Here is a 17,217-nt window from a genome sequence, read left to right as displayed (position 1 = left end):
TGATTGGCCAATTTCTCTCCAACAATGCAAGTGTAGAGATTCTTGTGTGATGCCTCATCGAAAACAATGTCTCGATTTTGTAACAGCACACTATATACTCTTCAAACGTAATCAATAATTGGTTTCAGTATAAAAAAAGGACATAACTTCACAGTTAGTGTTGTTATTTTCCATAAGCCCCCTAAAACCACAGTTAAGATTACACAAGTCTGGTAAAGGAGGTAGCATTCCCAGCTCTTTTATTATAAGACAGACACATTTAAAAAAAAAAAAAAATACAGTACAATTCAAGACACTTCAGGTAAAGTGGGGAAAGCAGAACTGAGAACTTGTACACAATGAGGACAAAAACAGTAACCTGGATATAAATAATCCTTTCACATTCAAATTACTACATTTGTATGCAAGAAACAATGGTACATTTCATACAGATAGGTCAGTATGAAGCCTCATATAAGTTCCCAGTGTTTCCAAGGAAACAAAGCCAATATGTAAAACTGTGATGGGGGTGGGACAGAGAAAGAGATTTCAGTATCGTTCCCTGCTGCTTACTTTCAACAAGGGCTGACAGCACAACTTAAAAACAAAAGCAAATTTTCCTAGGAATGACAACAAGACACCCTGTGTTTTTGAATGCCTGGTTCCTGGCATGTGAAGATTCTGGGCAGTGCCTTCTCACCTGAGCTCCAGAAACACACAAGCTAAAAGACAGCTGTTTAAAAAGCTTACAAATCTCTCTCTTGTACCTCTTACAGAATGTATGAATTTAATATAGTGTCAGCATCATAAACAAGTGTGTGAGTTGTGTGAAATTACAATAAAGATGTATTCTCATATTATAATTTGCCCAGACAGTAGTGGTCATCCCCCATGAGTATGACCAAGGACTATGTTAGCTTTACATTCAAATAAAAAATGCAAAACAATAGTAATGCCATATCAAATGTACGAAAATTATTCATAACATTGTGCATACTTATAAAGTCGGACAATTATTTACTCAAATCATTTTAATTTTAAGGCCTTCATCTTTGTTGGCATTGATGAAACCGGAAGAATGTCCCTAAACCAACAATTATCTTCACAGGTGTCCCTGGACCTGTCAATTTTTTGACAAGTTAATTGTGAAGGATGTGTGCTCCTTTGCATGCTCAGAGAACCGTGTGTCCACTTTTCCTCACACATACAAAACACCAGCATTAATCTTCATCACTCCATGCGTCCTGAAAGGCAGGGTTCACTGAAGACTGGCCAGCAGCAGCCTGTAAGGAATCAGGACATTTAGCTCAATATTAAGTCTGAATTAAGATATTCTTCTTAAATAGATCCATTACAAAAACATAACGTGTATGCACACAAATCACAACCTTATATGGTTATACACTGCAGGAAAACAAAACTAGCAGGTAACCACACATAAGTTCTATTGCTCATCTGATAAAATCGGATGAAGGAGCCGAGTAGACATGACAGAGTGTCCCTGTGTTTGTAAGTGCATCACTATGTGCTGGATAACACTGAGGTGTCATAACCACTGAGGGAAAATAACAAAATGAGGGTTGACACTTGAAACTATCTATCTATCTATCCATCCATCCATCCATCCATCAATCCATCATTATACAGTGCTTTTCCCTATATTGTTTCCTGTTGTTTTGACTTACCGTATTTGCACAGTGTAACTCTTCTTCCACATCTGAGGCACGGAGGGCAGGAACCCACGCCAGGATGTTACAGTCTTTACCTCCACTATACAGCTCCTACATATAAAGAAGAAAGGACACTTCAGGTCTGACACTTTGGTTCACACTCTGTTACAGGGAAATTAAAAAATCTGCTGTCTCAGCATAACCTTCACCTTAAAGCACTTTCAAACAATGACATCAGCACCTGGGGAAAAATTTGCGTTAACAAGCAGTTAACAAGAGAAATTAATAAGCTTAAAACTGTCCATGCAATGCAAGTGAATTCATTGGAGCCATTGCCATTGCCATGGGAGTGATCAGTCATCACATCAGACAAGAGGCTTAAAAAAGCAGTAAAACACATTTTCAGGACTAGGTATTCGTGAGCAGCCCAACTGCATTCCCAAGTCGTTTACACATACTAAACCTTTGTATGACACCGGATGCTGAAATTGCCCAATAAAGAGGGCATGGGTTGGACAACTCTCTACATTTATGATGATTATGTGTAATACCGTAATGTATGTATAATAATTAGGGTGCTTCTCAGCACACAAGACTACTACATACACTTGAAGTAGAAAATGAAGACATATAACTACCACATTAGTTACAATTAATGGACACTTGAGCAGAAATACATTACTGAACAAGCATATTCTAGCTGTATATTGTTAGTTTTGCTTAGACTGTAAGAGAAATCATATGACAAACATGCCAGGGATTTGCAGATATATTGGAAGAGTACTGATTTCAGCCAACGGCTGGATTTTAAAAAAGATATTGGTTTTAGTCAGATCTTATTTTTATGTCAATATTTGCCTATTTTGGAAGTGGCACATTTGTGTGTCCATTGTAAAATTAGCAACAGAATAACTGGTATGGTCTCTCTTTTACTTTGTAATTATCTATAAAAATCTGTATATCGATATTGGAATAATCAAGCATTTCTGCCTTAAAAAATAAAGTTTGGCAGTAGGTTCTGTCTTCAGCTACATTGTGATTTTTAACATTCAAGTTAAATGTACAGATACTGAAACTTCTTGCACTTTTGTGGAAAGTGTGAAGAAATAATAATTAAAAAGCTTAAAATTTATGGTAGAGCAGCTAAGAAAGCTCCACATCCCTGTCCCCTTGGCTTTCAATCCCCTCCTGCAATCCTCAAATGGCAACAAGCATAGGTAGAGAACTGTATGTTAGAGATAATGGTGAAACAAAGGTAGCACTTATATTTGACTCCGAGATGGTTAAGATGATTACAACTGTGCAGTTAAACCTTGAGACACAGTCAACATTTAGGCAGAGAGTACTAACTTGAGCCTCACAATGGAGAGACCTGTATTTGCATTTATAGTAGTTTGGTATACCTCTGGAAATGTTGACTTTATCATGTTATCTGTCCACAGGAAAATGGCTCATTTGAGACTGCCATGGTGATTGCAAATTTGTAACAGCTCCTGACAACACCAGAGCGGTTAAAGAGATTAAAAAAAAAAAAAAAAACATGGACAGAGAGAAACTGACCTGAATTCTCTAAGCATACAGGAGAAAAACTAGACCAGACTGGCAGAACAAACAGAAGTAGATTGGTGGAAATACAAACAAAGGCTTCACTGCAGATAGATGGGTACACTGGCCAGATGCAGAGAATAGTCACAACCTGGGCCTTTGGTGTGTCTCACCTGGTAGTCTGGGTGGAACTCACAGCAATCGACATTGTTGTAGTGACCCCTGAGCATAGTGACCAGCTCTCCAGTGTGGAGGGCATACACTGCAATGGAGCTGCCGCATGGCACAAACACAAACTCAGGGCTGCAGCCACGTGACACTGTGAACTGTAGCCTTTTACGACTGTCGTTGCAGACCTTCCCGTAATTCACCTGAGGGACAAAAAGTGAAAGGATACATGGTTCAGATAATGTGTTTATAACAGTCCAGATATAAACTGCTTATTACACCAACCAACATGTGATGGTTTCCTGGATAAATATGAAACTTGTTCATTTAATACTAAGCTGTGGTCAGGTCGAAGACTTAACAGCATAGCAAGAAACCATCATTTTAAGGCTTCTAAACCTGAACTGAGGACACCAAACCCCATTTTTCAATGAATTCAAAAGTATTCAAGAATATACATATATTCCTTTCAGGCACTGTAAGACTTTTCAAGGACTTGAAGAGAACCTGAATTCAAATCAAACAAGTGCAAATAAGCAAATTACTACACCTTGATGGAGTAGAACTATTAGGCTAAATTCATGTCTGTGAAACAGGTTTGAATTTTGTATTGCATTCCTTTCACATACCTAATGTGCACCAGAAATTCCCACATCATCATCTATAAACCAGCTCTGACCTTTGCCCAGGAGGGAAGGTCATCTACCCTCACTCTTGTGCCTTGTGCCTGAAGATGGAAAAATGCCCACCATGGCAACTGCAGCATGAGGCAGCAGAGCAGGATATTAGAACAGGAGGCTGTGTGAGAACCGAGGGCAATAGCATAGCTTCCCCAGGCTTTGGGGTGAGGTTATGTTTCTGTGGTGTGGGGTTGTGTATGAGGTTACATGTTTTATATGAACCCAAGGCCATAAAGTTTTTTAACTGGCATCCTGTTGGCTTAGTTTGGGCTATTTGTCTCTTTCTGCTCTGACTTCCTGTTGTCTCTTTTTCTATCATCATGGCCGGAGTTAAAATAGTCAGATAGTCTGTCCTGAAGCTGTCTGTAAAAGCAGGGATGTAAACAAGGCTTTCCTATTAGGTTAACAGTGGCTGGTTTTTGATTAGCAGTTGGTGATTGTTAACCAAACATTAATTCCTGTTTCACCTGTTTACACACTGATACCACAACTTCATCAGTCTTTGCATGGTAACTCCACCCGCTCGATCCGCTACTTTTTCAACAATATCAAAAGGGGCACTTACATCCAGGATACACAGCTGGACTGAACCCCTATTTCAGGAATAGCTTATGACCCCACCAAAAACAGTTTCTACAGGTTCTAAAACTAGACTGGAGGATATCGTGCTAGATGTTTTTGGTATTCATTCAATTGTTATTCACACTTCTTTCAAGAATCTGGTTAGTGAAAGGCACACATACACCTTACCAGTGTGTTTTCCCCAGTGGCACTATTCCATAGTCTCATGCGGTCATCAGTTCCAGTTGTGAGGAGGTAGAGGCCATCACCAGTGAAGCACAGGCCATTCACTCTGCCATTATGGGCTGTGTTTACTGGTTAGAGACAGGTAAGAGATGGTAGCAGTGCATTTGTCATCCAGTTCCTCCTACAACATGCTGAAGGTTATACAGTGCATATTTTCTCTACCTAATCACATCTCATACCCATCCATCAATTACATACTCTTAGTGTGTGTGTTGTTAAAGCCCCTTGTCTTCTATTATTGCACAGCACAGAGTAGCTGAGATAAACTGGTTGAACTACAAACTGGTTTCCTCTAGGCATGGGCTCCCTTGGCTTGAACACAAACAGGACCTAAGGCAGATACTGTCTCTCTCTACTGTTAAAGTGATTAAATGAAAGTTATTAGATATCACAACTGACCATAGCAAAACTTTGTTGTAATTTCTACAAACAATAATTTTTAAATGCATCAAGCATCAGTTACCGGGAAGGCTAATATTGTTGCTCTAGATCAATGTGCAGCCCTCCACTTCTTCAATTTGTACTTCAAGATGTTTTAGGATGTATTGGATGATTGTATGCACCTTAGCTCCTATTGTATGTATACAGCAGTCCTGTGTAGCACCACTGTAAGATATGTGCCATATCGTGGGGTTGATAAAGGTCCATCTTGCACAGTGAGTGCTGGATGGTTGAGGAGGGGAAAATGTACAACAGGATGATGCAACACATCAGCATACCAGCTAAACTCAAAATTATTACCCTGCCAATTACATCCTCCCAGGGGTCCGTCTGACATATATTCTGTCCCGATTCCCTTCAATGTCTTTACATGTTTTCTGCTTCTCTAAATAAAGGCTGAAACATCTTCTCCCAAAACTCCTGCATACTCGGAATAAATTATTAAAATATGTGTGTAAAAGAAAGGAAAGGGAAGAGGTAACAGTACCTGCCTCAGAGGAGGCTTTTGACTTATCTCCACTGTGCTGGTCCAGAGTGAAGAGACTACCAGAAGCCCGGCGCACATCCCATACTTTCACCTTGCTGTCTGCACTTAGAAGGAGAAATTGGGGAATTGTTTGTTTTACTCTCTCATCATTAATTAATTAAGATATGGTCCTATAAACCAACCAACAGGTGCAATACAGGGATTTATAGGTACAATACAGTATATGCTTAGACAGATGAGCGTACATACACCAGTGTGTGTAAACCAGTGTTTGCTTTTAAAGGTCAGTTTTCTGTTGGGAATTAACATGCTGCTCCATAATAGAATACCACACATGTTTCTGTGTGCCGCTCTGTGCCAGTTGTTTTCAAAATCACTTACAGTCCACAGGGACAGCAGCACACTGATCTCAATGGGTTAATTAGCAGGTCTGGTGTAGCATAAAACAGGTGGGGACTGTATCTACCATATGCTATACTGACAGGGCTACTAGAGTGCCACAGTGCCTATCTGCTAGCGATGTGGTGCCATTATACTTGAATCATCGATGCAACGTGGCCAGATGGCCGGCAACTAAGATGAGTAAAAACTGCTGGGACACAACATGGTGGGGATTGTCCTGTACCTGGCACTATTTCTTGATGTGACTCTGAAGGCAAATTAGGTGATGATTTCAGAAAGACTGCCAGTTCTGAGTGCTTACCTCGCAGTGGCCAATATGTGCTCGTATCTGGGCGACCATCGCACAGACAGGACCTCTGCTCTGTGACCTGGAGGAGAAAATAAGTTATTGTTTATCACTACATCAACAACAGATACGTGTGTGTGTGTGTGTGTGTGTGTGTGTGTGTAGAAAAAGAGCAGTAAAAGTAAGTGTGGTGTAGTACACTAACCCTGAAGAACATGAATCCGTGAGCCAGACTTCAGGTCACACAACTGGATTTTAGGGTTTTTGGTGCCAACTGAAAATGAGACAGTTGAAAGAGGAGACTCAAACATTATTTCTTTATTTAAAAAATTGAAAAAAAAGGGAATTACCAGGACAATTTAAAAGTTGAAAATTCCATCTAATCATATGGTTTCAATATTACATTCCTACTTATCAATATTGTCAAATTTTACAGATTGTGATAAATGTGTGTTTATAATCTGCTACGCCATGTATAAGGGAGCGGTGCTTGAGACGGATAAAAACTAGTGTCCCAGGTTCTGAGAGATAAGGTGTGGTAACCTTGAAAACTCACTGATACTAACTTTTGATAAACATGAGCTAACACACCCGGCGTGTGGGAGGAGGGCAAGGCATTTGGTGAAATTTAACAGGACAAGGAAGATGATTAAATCATTGTTAAAATCTAAATGGCCTAAATTATGCAGAATTAATGAGCCACTCTTGCTTTTTAGGAACAGATTCCCTTAAAAGTGTCTTCCTGGATAAAAGTGAAAACTCTGGGGATGTTTTCACCTGTTTGACAAGCTTCTGTAACTCCTCTAAGGGGGAGGGACACATTGAGGGAAAAAAAAAGAAACAAAAAAAAAAACAGACACTGTGATTGTGCCCGGCTTAGAAACAGGCGTGTCAAAGACACGGCGTGTGTAGGTGACAGGGTGCATCTGTGTGCACATTTATGAGCACATACTCGGCAGGCATGAGTAACCTGTTGGTCCTGCTTGGTGACATGGAGAGGTAGCACCTGGATTCTTGTGATGTTTCAGAAATCTGTCTCTGAACCTGAGTCCACGTGTAACCAGGTTCTGACCTGCCTCTGTCCCCACCAGGTTCATGACACTTTACAACCTGGGGTAAAAACAGAGATACCAGGCAGGGGCAGTGGCTGATGTGAGCTGTAGGGAAGCGTGTAGTGCATTGCTTGGAGAAACAAACTGATGACGGACAGGGTAACTAAAGAGATTTTTGTCCTAAATACAATGCCTTTTAGCACACAAATGCCAGCAGGTACTCCAGGTTAGTTCTGTGTCACTGATATCAGCAAAAACCATGGGGGCATTTACACACACGCACCTGCAATGAGGCTGTGCTTCCTGGCGATGGGGGACAGGTGGTGGCTGTAGACATTACCCTCAAACTCAAAGACTTCAGCAGGCTGAGGAATCACAAAGTGAGAGAAAGGGAGGGAGACGGACCAAAGGATAGTGTCAGTAAGCAGTGGTAGAAATTCAGCTATCTGTATGTTAAGTGCTGTGTATATTTGTGTATGTATGCTCAATGAAAATCTTACATAAATAAAATATACAACCACAACCTTAAATAAAGCCATTGCCCTAAAGTTTAACTGCAGTATAAACTCTCCACAGTTGAAGGACGGAGTTCGTAGAATGAATTAGATAAAAAATAAAAGCAAGTAGAGAGGGAGGGCGCAGCAGCTCAGAGCTCAGAAGGCAGATCACCCAAGCAGCAGTGGTGGTTACAATGCAAATTCTTCAGCAATATAAAAAGCCTCTCTGTGCCCCATCTGTCAGTGTGTGCCAGCACCGACGTGGACTCAGCCGATGGGCACACTCACACAGAGGAGGCTCTGTTTGCATAAAAATACCACACGTACACATACACTATGTGCACACCAATGCACGGCACACACTACTGTGAAAATACACAACCACAATAAATAATTTAATAGGTATGAGTGTGTGGTTGTGTGTGTGTGTGTGTGTGTGTGTGTGTGGGATGGAGAGACAGAAACACATGGAGTACAACAAATGAAAGGTCGGTGGGTTCTTTTCTGTCCTTTGCCTGACCTTTTGAGGTAACCGTGATGCCAGTGTAACTCTAGCACAGCTCAGAGCCTGCCATATGGGACTATGTGGCACAGAAAGGTAGAAAGCATGAAGCAGAAAATAAGAAAGAGCAGGGAAGAGATAGTAAGAAAGAGCAAAAAGAGAGCAAGGTTGGCGGAGCAATAAGAAAACCTAATAAACAAATCTCCAATATCTTCTGCGTTACCTTCTTATTAGGATCATCTGTATGATTTAATACAATAAAATCCTGTAGCTGTGCAGTAAAACCTATCTAAGTGATGCTTATATTACAACATTGAATATATGTTGACACTGTGTCAGAGATATGTTGAGTTATCTCTACGGTAACTGAGTTTATATTTCAAAAGTTCTTCAAATTTTGTCCATCCAAACTTAACATATTATACATGGGAATGCACAGGTAACTCAGAATATCACATTTAACATGGAATAAACCTGGTATGTAGGTGACGTGCCTTACCTTCAGTGTCTCAGTGTCCCAGACCTTCATGGTCTTATCAAAGGAACTGGAGACAAACATGCCTGTGTCGTAAGGATACCACTGAACGGTCTCTACACTGAATTTGTGGACATTCTGGCTAGATCTAAAAAAGAAAAAAGAAAAGTCACCAGAGCAATACACATGCTCATAGAAACAGACACCTGCATAAATTCTGCTCTGTTTCACCCTGTTATATTCAAAACACAAAACTAATACACTGTAGCAGAACTTTAAAGTATTTTTACATGTTAATGAACAAATTAATGTGCCCTGTGTAGACTGTAAGGCTACATTCACACCACAAACTGTAATGCCACATTCTCCTGCATCCCTGTTCAGCCACGTTGGTGCATGCGATCATTATAAAGCTTTCATGGCAACAGCAAATAAAATCTGATGACTGTTCAGACTGAGGTAACCTTTCCACATATTTGATATGCATTAGACTGGGGGTCACGAATTTACGGGGAATTAGAATTAGGACATTTTCTGTTCACATCTCATTAAACCAGACATGTGGCCCTAATGAGTAAAGAAAAGATCTAATGCAGGCCACTTCACTTGTATGTACAGAATAATTTACACTACAAACCATAAAGACATGCCTGTCAGAAAGCTGAGAATAACATGGTACTGTAAGATCGCAATAGAATGCTACCCTCTAGTGGACAAAATGAGTAAATGGAGTTACATTCACCTGCCTACTGTGCAGACTGCCTTGCAGGTGTACTGTGGTTTCCCACTGTAGTTCTCCAGGTCATAGATAACGATCACTCCATCTGCTCCTCCAGACAACATGCTAAACAACAGAAAATGTGAACTTCACATGCTGCATTGCTTTGTCCTACACAGTTTTTTTAAATATTTTTTCTCTCTGGTCTGACGTTTGTGGATAAGCTCATGTGACTGGAACATTGTCTCTCGAAAAACATTTAGCTGTTAGGTTATTCAAATGTAATTTCTCATACTTTGAGAGCCGCAATGCCAATTCACCACTAACAGAAATGAGAGTATGACAATGGCATTGATCTTAGCTTTATGGGTGGATACCATTACAGCTAACTGAGAAAATATCTTTTTGTGATTTTGGTGAGCTGACCCATAAAGAAACCAGCCAATACAGTATTTAACCAATATAATGTGACCAGACAAGGGCTGAGTATCAAACCTCAGTGGTACAGAGTAACCTTCAAGAGCCATCATCACAGAACACTGATTTCTACTCTTGTTTACTGTTTTTCTGGGTCAGATATTGATTTAAAAAAAAAAAAAAGAAACTGTGTATAGAAAAACACAACCAGAAAGAGCATGATTTTTCTCTCTACGCATGAAAGGGTATTTTCATTCAATAGGGAATAGTAATGTAGTGATTTATAGAATTGTAGTAAATCAGGACTTACTATCTGCCCTCTATCGCTTCAATGTCAATGGTGTTGATGCCATTTCCATGGATTCTATCCACATCTCTGTCAGGATTCAACTTCAGACTGAGGACCCTTGGGAGATATAGAGAGAGGAAGACATATGCATCACTGGACATCTTAATTGATTCACACAGATTTTAATTATTAAACAATATTTGAAAAATGCCTGTGGGGAAACTGGGATGATGTATTAGAAAAAGGTGATGGGACGCAGTAGTTAGCTTATAACAAAAGCAAATGATTTATTTAAATTAGCAAACACTGGCCAGTCAATTTTCCTCAAATCTAAAGATGTGCTTGCGGTTCTCTATATTTATCTTTTTCTTACACTGTAAATTGAACAATCTTTAGGTTTGTGGCTACTCCTCAAACAAAACAAGCAAACTGATTCTATATAATGCATTGAAAGAATATCATGCAATACCATCAGGTGACAAAGTCATTCTGCAGTCTGCAGCATGACAACAACCCCAAACATACAGCCAGAGTCATAAAGAACTATCTTTAGTAACAAGAAGGTACAACAAATGGCCTAACCCTGATCTCAACATCGTGCAGTCAGTCTGGGATTACATGAAGAGACAGAGGACACTGAGATAGTGTGGCAAGTTCTCCAAGATGCTTGGAACAACACACCTGCCAAAGTAACTTGACAGACAAGTGTACCTAAGAGAATTGGTGTTGTTTTAAAGGCAAAGGTGGTCACACTGGATGATTTAATTTTGTTTGTTGTTTTCCTGTTTACTGCACTTTGTATTAAGTTCATTCATCCAAAAAATATTCAGGGCATTATATTTGAAAGCACCCTCACTTTACTTTTAGTGCCTTAAACTTCTGCACAGTGCTGTATGTACAAGAGCGTGGGCACATATGTATGTGTACTGTAAAACCAATAATAACAGCATAATAACTTTCATAAAACAAAGGTAGCATTAAAAGAGTCATTCAACAACAGCAAGGTTTGTGTGCATTTTCCGGTCAATTTCATGATAAACTTTCCCAAATTCATGATAAAATAAAGGACATTTTAATCATGTAAGCCTGTAGTTATAACCACTCTCAAGGCGTAATGAATACCTAACGCCCCTTGAATGTATTGTCCTTCTCTACCTATGGTACTAGTATTCTCTCTCACCTTCTCGTTGACTCTGCACGTCGCAGTCGCAGAGGGTCATCCAGCCCAGCCTGTCTCGCTGTCAGAAATCCCAACATTGCTTCAATTTGAAGAGAAAGCGGATTTAATTTTGGAGCAGACTAGTTTTGAATCTATGCTACCGCTGGCTAACCTAGCTCACGGGCGAGCATATTTCCTACAATAAAGTGAATTTTTAATCCAAAATGAAACTTTGCACGTCCAACAAGTCATTATATAGTAACCCAAACTCCGTTACAGCTAAGTAAGCTATTTAAATCTGACTGAGATATTATTTTTTATTATTTACTATGTATTTTACATCGATTTCGACTAGCTTTGCGACAGCTTCACTACATTAGTCAGCCATGTTGGAAACCTGACGTACGTTCTATGACAAATGCGATGATTGGCTGGTAGAGAACAGCCGTCCAATCAGAAAACAGTTTATTCGTTCTCTTTCCCAACCCACGAACACTTGCATAAACACCTCAGAGAGGGCACACAGCTGACCAGGGTCACAAAAATACTCTCCAAAACCTTCGGGTCGTCCTGTGAACATGAGCAGGATCGCTGGAGTTCTTCGGCGGATGTTTGGTATAATACGTGAGCACGTCGGGACAGATCATTTGGGGAATAAATATTACATTATCCCAGAACAGAAGACATGGACAGGTAGGTAAAGCCATATTCTGCTAAAATTAGCCAGCCGTGATTACGTGATTATGTTTACAAAGCTAACACACGTAGCCAATGAAGATGACTTGACAAAGCAGTTATTAAACTTATTTTTGACTTGCTGTGTCCCTGACACTCCAATATGTCTCATTTAATTCACTACCATAAGCTTAACTGCTCCTGCACCATTTGCTTTCATATAGCTTCTGTTACTGAATTCTAGTAACAGAACAAAAACATTCACCATACAGCTATGTACTCTGTGCTTTGCATCGATATGCTGCTGCTCTCCTCTTAAAATGTGTTGTTGTGAATATGACTTTACCTTTACCCTTTCTACTCTTGTAGTATTGTAAGCGTGCCACTAGATGACGCAACAGTCTCAATATGAGCATTGTCATTTTAGAGGTTTTAATAAGATTTCTTAGGCTGTATTTAATGCATCTCACTGCAATTAAGATTTTTAACTGATTTTGGGAGACAAAATGTGGTGCAGTTGTGACCCCACGGTCCCTGGCCTTCAAAGAGAATGTTGCAGATGAAATATGATTACTTGTCTGTGATGAGGATTTAGAAGGAGGTCATATATCCCTAATGAGACATGGCAGTGCTACAGTATGTATTGCTCAAGCCAAGCAGTAGAACTGTGTCATCAGGCTAGTCCATGGTGGGATGCCAATGGTGTCCTTCACACCGTCTCCGACTGCTGGAAGGCCAAGGACATGCTCGTTGGCCTTGCAGACTTGATGTCCGGGCTTACTGTGAGTCCTTCTCCAGTTACCCTGTTTTTCTCATAGAGTGTTTTAAAGAAGTGTGCATAGTTACAGGAAGACGGTGAGCTGTCGAACATGGTTATGACTCACCACAGCAATGGGAAGGAAGGTTTGGTGGCATCACAGCACGGGTACAGAGATATTAACATAAGTCTTTGTTGCTTTTTGCCAAATAATAACAAAAACACATTTTGTAAATTTACAGTGATTATGTGTCATAGCTGAACATGAATGGGGGAACATAGTGATGCATTAAGTGTACATAAATCCAGGCAAGAAAATCCGACCTCCCCCTCCCTTTACCACCTTAAATCATTATCAGCAGGCGTTCTGACCAGACTATATGCCAGAGGTTAGGGGTCACATGTCAAAGAGCACCACCTTTGCCTGTTCTAGACATGACACTGCTGGTTAACAAGCCATGGACCTTTGGCTTATAAGTGTTATGTCTCCTGATATTTGTCAGAATTATTGTGCCTGAGCAGAGTTCACGCCCTTTCCAGATACTGTCTAATCTGAGAACTAGTCTACGCAGCAGTAATCTGTGAATAATGTTATCCAACCAACACATTCTTGTATGTATCTCCCTGTCTTGGTGCCACATTATACAAGCTAGATAAAGTTTATCTTGGACTTACATAGGCTGAGTAGATATTATACAGTGCCTACATTTAGTGGTACTTTTCTCAGAGGATGAAACCAAGCTGTTTTTTTTGTTTGTTTGTTTGTTTGTTTGCTTTTTGCCAGAGACGGACCAACCTCTAGCAGGTTGCAAGCTTCATTTCTTTCTGACTGAACTTGACTTTGTGTTTCACCTTTTCTCAGCAGTTTGTAGGGAAACTCGTGCCCACCTCGTATTTATAATTCATTACAAGGCTGCTCCTCCACCCCTGGCTGTCAGACTATTCAAATGAGACATCACAGAAGCCCATTTTCCGGCACGCTACAGGCTACCTTATTCACTGTCCAATCACAATGACTGATGCTGTGGAGAGGCTAGTTGGCCTGTAGAAAAAAATGGTTCCAAACAAAAACACTCATAACAGACACATACAGAAACTCATATATACAATCATAACAAACAAATAGAAATATATGGCAAACACATTTGTTTCTTTTTCTATGCCACTCACCTCGTCCAGCCTTGTGGAAATAAAGCAGATGCATTATTCAGTCCATATGTCTTGCTAAAGCGAGCTCTTTTTGATCTTAAACTGATAGGCCAAGCGTGGGCTCAGGGCCTCAAGGCATGGACCGCAGGGCTTTCCACTGCAGCATGAGTAGTGGTTGAAGTAGTGAGAAGTCTCTCTTTCTCTCCCTCCCTCTCTCTCTCTATCTCTCTCAACCTTGCCTACTTGTTCTATTCGACCATCCCTAGTGCTCAGTCCGTCCCTCTCTACCTTTATCCATGCTTTGCTGCTCCCATGTTCTACCTCTCTCAATCTGTTAACTTTAGGAAACTGGGGCGTAAGCAATTCTGCGTGTGGTAGGCTACATATGAGGAACGTTAATGGTTGCCAAGACAGAAAAGTAAAAGGAGGCAACCCCTTGTTTTATGTGGTTGTGTTGTATCTGATTTCAACAGTCTCTTCTGAGGTTGACCTCTTTATTCGCTTGCAGTTTGTCCTTCCTTGCCTTGCCCCTCCTCTTCATTGCTGCCTTTCGATTTTCCTCCTTTGAGGCCAGTCCAGTGAAGATTTCTTTTCAAAACATTAGAGTAGTTCAGCAGTGTGGAGGGCTCGACCCAGCAGAGAGCTTAGTATCCCCCCTCTCCTCATATGCTGCTGCACATCAAAATGAAAAGGCCTGGGTCTGAAGTACACACCTTGAGAGAGAATCTCTGTCTCTGTCTTTAGAAAAGGTCCAACTATAGAGGCCTACTTTGTGCTCCTGCCCCATAGAGAGAGCTATGCTATAGGCCATGGAGCCCCAGTGATTGTTGTCAATGGCAGGGCTACAAGAGAAAGCCACTGGCAATCTGGCCACTGGTCTTTAGAAGGTCTTTGCCTTGGTGTCGGCTCCATAGAGCTGAATAGAGAATCTATATTCTTCTCTCTTTCTGTGTGCGTCTGTCCCCCAGGCCCAGCTCTGCCTCACACTGCATGGGGCGCCATGTCATGCTGCCCAGATGAAAGCAAAGCATTCTGCGGACGGGCTCATTCGTCTTCAGCAGTGGGCCTGCAGCTTTGACGCCTGCCTTCCCTCCCTTTATTTAGGAAGAGAGGCGCGCTGACATTATCGGCCGCTGCAGGCACATTTGAAAATAATTGCCTGTATGATTGCTATTTTTCTTACCTCTTTGAGGAGGTGTAGCCTTTGTCTTGGAATCAATGGCTGCTCAATACTGGACAGGGGAAAGGCAGTTTCCTTTCATGTCTCAGTGAAAAGGATGTATTTTTAGCGCCATTCATTTTAACAGTGTGTGCCATGCAGTTTTAATCTATTGGTCCTCTCCACTATGTGGAGAATGGAAAGGATTTAGAGGTTCTTCAGAGGTGCGCCACACTGTTGCAGAGAAAAGACGCATTGACTTGTCGTCCTATCACTATCCCTCTCTCTTTGTCTATTATTTATTTGATTCCCCAGCTCTGTTCTATGAAGTGAAAAACTGAAAAGGCCTCAGTTCTGCTATTTCAGGATGGGCGACTCTAGGGACTGAGGGAGGAGTGTGTGTGCTGTTGCATTAGTGTGTGCATCTGTGATTGTATACATGAGTTTGTGTGGCACAACAACTACACACTGTGTGTGTGTGTGTGTGTGTGTGTGTGCGCGCGTACATTTGTATCTGCTTTGTATTTAAAAAAGAAGAGAAAAAAAATCTGCGATTGTGTGTTTTCTCTCCACTTCATGCCCTAACACACTTAACACAACAACAGATGGCTGTGTGTCATCAGAGCGTTGATTCAAGCCGCATATTTCCATGGAAAGAGTCACAGCGGAGAGAGACGAGGGTCCAAATGGCTGTTTATTCTGCCACAAGTCATCCCCAGGGTGTGATGAAGGAAGGTCTATCCTACAGTAGGACACCAAGTCAGTGTTTACCATGGAACAGCTATGTCCAGAGCCAATACAGTAAATCATGTTAATTGATCAGCAGCTTTGCAATGCATGGAGTTTAAATGAAGGTTGTTTAATCATTATAGGAAAACCAAGTGGGTTTAGCTCATCTTGCTGTATACTGGTTGCCAAGTGCGTATTTGTATGTGTGTGTGGTGGAACATCATGGAGTGGCTTAACTACTTCATTAAAAAGGCATTTGAAAAGATAGATGCTGAAAATGAGAAAACGGGAACATTTATTTCCTATGGTAGAACATTTCAAATGGGCCTAGATCCAGTATCAGTGGTTTAAGCATTTAGCAGGCCCATTAAACACTGCCTAGCTAGTGTAGACCTTTATCTTTATAAACTTCAGACTCCATCTGTCTCACAACCTACAAATATTATATGAATATTACTATTTCTACCTCCTGCAACCTGATTTGCTGTTTGGCGAGCAGTGATAGACAGTCGATTATGCCAACAGAAGGAAGACAACAAATTAATCAAATTAATTTTTCTGTTTGGCTTAGATGTGATTCACTGTCCAATGCATTCATGTCTCTGTTTGGTCAGATGGCCAGCGAGATGTTTTGACACCTCAGGGCTCCTTGTCTGTCAGAAACTCAGCCAGGAAGACTGACAGACACACCGACACACAAGCAGATATCTCCTGGAGCCCGCCGCTGCTTATTCAATTCAGAATATTTTAATAAAGCAGACAGGCAGAGAGAAATAAGGCTAGGAGTAAGGGAGGAAAGATAAGGCTGAGGGAGACTCACAGAGGGTGGAGAAGAAGGTGGGGTATAGAAAGTGAGTGACAAAGAACAAGGGGGATGCTGACATATGGGGTAAAATTATAGAGTGGGGGAAGAATGGAGACAGTGAAAGTGAAAGGAGGGTTTCTGACAGAAAGAGGGTGAAATGAGTGGGTGGAACAGGCAGACAGATAGAAGGGGAGAGAGAAGGTGGAGGTAGGTTAATGGAGAGAGAAAGTGGGGGGACTGAAGGTGCAATGGAAGGAAAAGGAAGGGGGTTGGATGAGAGTGATGGAGGTGAATAGAAAGGGGTGGACAGCTTGGTGTATGGACATCACATGCATGGGCCTCAGAGGAGTCGGGGAGGAAGGGGGATGG

At 41.1% G+C, this 17,217-nt stretch overlaps 2 protein-coding genes across 2 annotated transcripts in view; one reads left to right on the top strand and one right to left on the bottom strand.

Annotated features, from left to right (window-relative positions):
- Nucleotides 1–215: 215 nt before the first annotated feature.
- On the bottom strand, nucleotides 216–11,955 carry ercc8 (excision repair cross-complementation group 8). Its single transcript, XM_023394178.2, has 12 exons — nucleotides 11,596–11,955; nucleotides 10,437–10,532; nucleotides 9,734–9,835; nucleotides 9,016–9,139; nucleotides 7,801–7,882; nucleotides 6,671–6,739; nucleotides 6,481–6,547; nucleotides 5,778–5,881; nucleotides 4,793–4,917; nucleotides 3,368–3,565; nucleotides 1,665–1,760; nucleotides 216–1,262 (listed from the first exon to the last, which is right to left on the bottom strand). Exons 1-12 carry the CDS (start codon nucleotides 11,670–11,672, stop codon nucleotides 1,200–1,202), a joined length of 1,203 nt encoding a protein of 400 aa, XP_023249946.1. The 5' UTR covers nucleotides 11,673–11,955; the 3' UTR covers nucleotides 216–1,199.
- Nucleotides 11,956–12,048: 93 nt separating this feature from the next.
- Nucleotides 12,049–17,217, top strand: part of ndufaf2 (NADH:ubiquinone oxidoreductase complex assembly factor 2) — a 13,802-nt gene continuing 8,633 nt past the window's right edge. Inside the window, exon 1 of the mRNA XM_023394179.2 lies at nucleotides 12,049–12,267. Coding sequence (XP_023249947.1) covers nucleotides 12,153–12,267 — 115 coding nt within the window. The 5' untranslated portion in view covers nucleotides 12,049–12,152. The remainder of the gene's footprint in view (nucleotides 12,268–17,217) is intronic.

The sequence above is a fragment of the Seriola lalandi genome, unplaced genomic scaffold, assembly GCF_002814215.2.
Source record: "Seriola lalandi dorsalis isolate HSWRI2012SDOR001 ecotype SW California unplaced genomic scaffold, Sedor1 jcf7180002054946, whole genome shotgun sequence".
Taxonomy (NCBI): Eukaryota; Metazoa; Chordata; class Actinopteri; order Carangiformes; family Carangidae; genus Seriola; species Seriola lalandi.
This window is presented reverse-complemented; position numbering and strand designations above follow the sequence as displayed.

Excerpts from the sequence above, each read along its gene's own strand:
- ercc8 (XM_023394178.2), bottom strand. The coding sequence starts at position 11,672 with ATGTTGGGATTTCTGACAGCGAGACAGGCTGGGCTGGATGACCCTCTG. Across the intron at positions 9,836-10,436 it reads GAAGCGATAGAGGGCAGATA|CATGTTGTCTGGAGGAGCAG; the intron begins GTAAGTCCTGAT and ends TCTGTTGTTTAG. Across the intron at positions 1,263-1,664 it reads AGTTACACTGTGCAAATACG|GCTGCTGCTGGCCAGTCTTC; the intron begins GTAAGTCAAAAC and ends GATTCCTTACAG.